Here is a 5,426-nt window from a genome sequence, read left to right on the forward strand (position 1 = left end):
TTAAAACTAAATAGCCAATATTTGGTAAATATTAGGTAAATAACCAATTTCATATATTCACAAACGTAAATCTTAAGTAATTAATAACCACTGGCATATATAGTCATGTCATCATTTATGGTTATTTACCTAAAATTTATTAAACGATGATTATTTAGCAATATCAAACATTTAAGTTGACTATTTTGTAATTTTTTTGTTAAAAAAAAGCCGCTAATTATGCTCATGCACTTGCTATCTAAGATATCGTTAAATAAGTTTATCGACCATCTTGAGGTCGGTTATAAAATTACGCGGTTTTATTCATGTTTTATCAACGTGGCATTTATTTATTATGTGATTGGCCATGCGGGCCCGGTTCCATCTAGGCTAAGAGTATTTAATTAGTTTGCTTCTAAGCTCATTTATATCCATTTTCATTTTTATTTTTATTTTTATCAATAAGAAAGTTCATCACATTTCTCTCTTATGATCTCAAACAATCTCAAACCCTCCATTAGTTCTTCATCATCTTATACGGAGCGATGGAAACCGGTATTGTTAAGGACAACATACAATTCCTTGAAAAATAGAGAGTGAACAACATGAAACACATAACACTGTGGTACACTACTTGGGATGGATCCTCAGGATTATCATTAGAATTCTCATATTTAGCTCTGGCCTTCATCATTGCTACACCACAGCTTATGCCCCGGAACCCAATTGGGACACGCGGGACTGAAGTAACTCGCAACCACCCTGGAATTCAAGAGCCGCACCACCTGCGGATTCTTCACGCACCGAGGCGCTTTGTACTGATTTATGGACGCGCCGTTTGCGAGTGCGTGGTCCATGAGGGCTTCGAATGTGCCGCTCTCGACGACCCTGATCTCGAGCGGTCCCACGGAGTTGTCGCTGGCACGGCACTGGCGGTACACGCTGTTGAGCGACTCTTCGACAGCAAGGCAGCAATCACGGAGCGCTGTTGGAGGGACACGTGGCTCTGTGATTTCCCAGAAGAGGACGTAGTGGCCGGGGATCGTGGAGGTGTCGGCGAGAGCAGTGTACTCGGCCAGAGCGGCGCCGTGTGGGCGCAGGTGTTTCTGTGCGGCCTCGGTCACGGCACGGTGGAGCTCCACCTCGTCCGTCTTGTCGGAGTCGATGCTTAGGACCACGTTCTTTCGGCAAATGAAGTTGAATTGTGGTGCCTTGTTCTTGAATCCCGATACGCGTAGGATATCCCCCACCCGGTACCGGTATAGCCCTGCCAATAACAGCAATTCAATTTAAATTATTGGTTTGGCTATGCTACTACAAAAAGTAGCATGGCTGTCAACTTTTTTTATTTGTATGACGTTTAAAAACACAGTTGATATCCATTTTATTGAGTTTTGTCGTTTAAAGAACGCTAAAACTTCAAGTATGAAGGCTAATTCTACACCAAAGGTTTTTTAGATAATGTCTGAGAGGAAGATTTTTTAAAGTAATTATGAACCAGATAAATTATTCTACGATTTAGACCTGATATTTCCGTTATATAAAAACTAGATATAGTTTTAAAAGATAGACGATCAAGTATTATTTTCTAATTTCTATATGAAATAAATAGCTTTGTCCAGAATGCTTTATATTATGGTAAATGGTTGACTTATAATACAACTGTACGTAAGTAATATATTCTTCAACTAAAATACAAGATAACATTAACAACGAATATGTCATGCTATATAATCTCTTGAGAATAAAGCTAAACATTTAATATAAATCAAATATAGCAAATAATGGCTTTCGGAATCATTCTTCCTTTATTTTATAGAACATTGAACATTAAAGAAGAAGAAGAAGAAAGAAAATTGTTTGACCTGAATAAGTGGTGATGACAAGCTCGTACTCTTCCCCAACTTTAACGTCGACGAGGTCAACCAACTCCTCTTCCACGGCGGATCCAGTCCCTGTTGCGTCCGACCGATTCATCGGCAAGAACTCAAAGTACGCCATGGCGGGAACGAGCGTGTAAGCCACGTGCTCAGGCTCGCAAAGCGGATCGAGATTGAGCCCAAAATAACACTCAGAAGAGGCGTACATCGTGCACACTATCGGAAGCCCGCCACTGTACTCATCGATGGCCGGAATGTACTGAGACATCGTCCCGGTCACGATGACGTCGATGTACTTGGTGTTGGGCCAGAGCCGGGTTATGATCCCCCGCCACGTGGCTCCACCACACTGGGCCTCGACGAGGTCGGCGAGGCTAGGGTCGGGCTTCAGGACACGAGATACGGCGTACCTCACGGCGGGGTCGTCGATCTCGGGCCTTAGAGTCCCGGCGCGAATGTCGGCAGCCAAAGAGGCCCAGTGTCGCTCGAGGAACTTGATGGCGCGGAGGAACCCTGAGGCGAAGACCGCTCCGACTCGGAGGACCTCGGAGCTCTGGCATAGGCCGCAGAGGAGCTGCGCGTACATGCTCTGGTGGGGGTCGGGGCAGAGGATCGCCTCGTTGGGGCTCGTGTAGTTGGTGTAAGGGTCGCGGGCCCGGTTCAGGAAGTGCTTGCTCTTGTAGTAGCTTGTGAGGACGGGGCGGGCCGGGAGCCCGCCTGGGGTCGTGGCCTCGGCTTTGGTGAAGAGGAAGTACATTGCTTTTCCGGCCTCGAGGCCGGCCACGGCTCGGCTCATCACCGGCATCAACAGGCTGTACAGAAGAGACCGCCTCTCCAGCTCTTCTTCGATCGTCGGCATTAGTTTTCTCTCACCCTCCGACGTCCCCGAACTAACCAAATTCATAAGCTTACCAATAAGTCATTTTCATTTTTAATTACTTTTCAAATGCCAAGATTATAAGTAGTTAAAACAATTACAAATATACATAAATACAAGTATTTTATTTATTTATTTAACAGATGTTATGAGAGTTTTATGTATATACTAGTTTTAACTGTTAATGAGTTTCAAAAATTTAATTTAAAATTTGGTAAATTAAAATATATTAGCTACCAAATTTAACGATAAAAGTAACCAGGTATGGGCATATGCGAGCGGCGATTCAGCTACAAGACAGCGAGATTATTAAGAAGAAGAAAAAAAAAATCCGAAAGTGCATATATATTTAATTAGTACTAAATATTTATAAAAGAGTTGAGTTACCTTGTCAAGAATTCAGAAATGGGATCGGCACAGAGGATTGGGGAAGTGTCTCCGTTGGCGATGCGATCGACGTAGGGCTTGAGGTCTTCGTAGGTTACGATGGGCACGTGCTTCTTGAAGGAGTCCACGTCAGCACGGCCGGCGAGGCCGTGCAGTTGCAAGTACTCAGCGTTGGCGCTGCGGCGGAGGATCTCGCCAAGCACCCGCGCCTGAACCTCGCCGGCGTTGCTGGTCACGTCTTCGATGTACTCGAGGGCCTTGGCGTTTTGGTCATCCATGGAACGATGCTTGCGATGATGATGACTTTCTAGGTCTTTTGTTATGTTATGATCAGAAGCTTTAGGCATGCATTTGTGGTTCAAATTTGTGATAACCAACGCGAAAATACGTGGAAAAGAGTTACGAAATTATTTTAAGAGCTAGGAGGTTGTTAAATATGTGATTTGAAGTGAAGAAGACTACCGATAGGAATCTATATATAGATAGAGTGCATAGAGTACGGTCATCACATATAATACACTTATTATTATAATGATTATTATTTTTTTATCATTATAATCTTTGTAAAGAACGTCTTATTCCAAGTTTTGTCTTGGTCTTTTTATATTTTATTTGATATAGTGATTGGAAAAACACCGTGTTCAAATAGCTGATGTATAGAGTTTTGATAGATCGAATCTGATAAAAAATGAAAAAGTAAGGAATTGTAATCTGTCTGATGTATGACTTTATGATTTTATTATTTTTAGATTAATGATATATCCATAAGCTGTAACTGTAAGCATGGAAGAGATGACAAGAGGGTGAATTAGTTTATTTCAACGCCATAAATATATGTTTGTATATATTGGCGTGTAATAGAAGCGTCACACTTAAGCGCGGAGTTTTGTTATCAAATAATCCAGCAAGAAGAGCAGGTTCCGTGATTTTGTCAAAGGCAAAGTATTTTTTGCTTCTGCTTTACGGTAGATACATTATTTTAATATTCTTTTTTTTTTTTTATCTCTTCCAGCACATACACAGTCGAAATTTTAAATGGAATTAAAAGAATTATTGGAGCAAATTCATATAATTTGGATATATACATATATAAAAGTAGCAAGATGTGAGCTTGAATCCCACTCACGTCAAAAATCAATATCTTTTTTAGAAATAGCATGACTTTTAGTACAAAAAATTACTAATTTTAGTCAATATGGCTCTTTTTAGTTACAACATACATTTTCATGTTATTGGATACTTATAATAATCATAACGAGCTAAAATTTCTTCGAAGAGATGCTTAATCTTTATTGACAAAAACTTTAACTGCATGCATGCACGGTTTTCAAGCATGGCATTTTTCAACTATGGCGACATCATATATAGCAGGACTAATATCTTTTATTCAGATAAAAAATGGGTTATTTATCATTACTTTGTTAAATTATTCTGTGTTTTTTTTACATTAAGTAAAAAAAAATTATACTGAATCTTTATATACACGTATAACTGTTTGATTAGCAAGGATTACTTTTTCTATATGAATGAAAAAAGTTAGTAATGATATCCTTATTAATGTATAATAATTAAAGACCCATATGATTAAGGTCGTCTCCTTGGTGGTGAATGAGGCAACTCTCAATATCATGACTCATCAGAGATATGAGACATCTTATAGGGATGCTTTTGTTGTTTAATATTGGCTTGAAAAAAAAAAAAAAACAATTAGCTGGGAAGAAAAATTATTATTATTATTTTTTTTATAGTTCCAAAAGTAAATAAGCTTGGTGATCCCAAGATGTGCTTGCGTACGTTATGCAGCCTTATTGATGGTTAATTTTGTCGTTTTGTTTCAGGTTATACAAGTTATGATTTGACCGTTAGTTTAATAACTACACGTGTCTGGTTTGAATCCCTAGTAAATAAAAATTTATAGATTGGCTTCTGGGTGCGTGATCCCAAAATGTGGCGAGGGCAACTGAACTAAAAGACACACAAAAAATACTAAACGATATATATAGAGAGAGAGAACATGATACGATAGTATGATTGGTTAACTGTCTTTATAAGTTACAACCGTTGAATTTGCACATTAACTAAACAAGGTTCGCCATCAATTTTTACATCCACTTATGAGCCATATCTTATATTGATGTGAATTATATATTGCTTGTTCGTCGATAAAATTGATGATGATTATTGAGGTTGGATAGAGTGAAGCTAGGTCGAATTATAGTTGCTAGAGATAATATTAGCTAGAAAGAGATTCTAAATATGGAAGATGTTAATGTACTTCGATGTGGACTATTGTGTTGGAGAAT

General features: G+C 39.1%; 1 protein-coding gene across 1 annotated transcript; it reads right to left on the reverse strand.

The window, feature by feature from the left end:
* Nucleotides 1-472: 472 nt before the first annotated feature.
* On the reverse strand, nucleotides 473-3,567 carry LOC149408034 (indole-3-acetic acid-amido synthetase GH3.6-like). Its single transcript, XM_089628050.1, has 3 exons — nucleotides 3,124-3,567; nucleotides 1,845-2,749; nucleotides 473-1,246 (listed from the first exon to the last, which is right to left on the reverse strand). Exons 1-3 carry the CDS (start codon nucleotides 3,468-3,470, stop codon nucleotides 654-656), a joined length of 1,845 nt encoding a protein of 614 aa, XP_089484176.1. The 5' UTR covers nucleotides 3,471-3,567; the 3' UTR covers nucleotides 473-653.
* Between the last annotated feature and the right edge of the window lie 1,859 nt (nucleotides 3,568-5,426).

Source organism: Urtica dioica, chromosome 1, assembly GCF_054948205.1.
Source record: "Urtica dioica subsp. dioica isolate 48M chromosome 1, U.dioica_male_clone48M_v1_H2, whole genome shotgun sequence".
Lineage (NCBI taxonomy): Eukaryota > Viridiplantae > Streptophyta > Magnoliopsida > Rosales > Urticaceae > Urtica > Urtica dioica.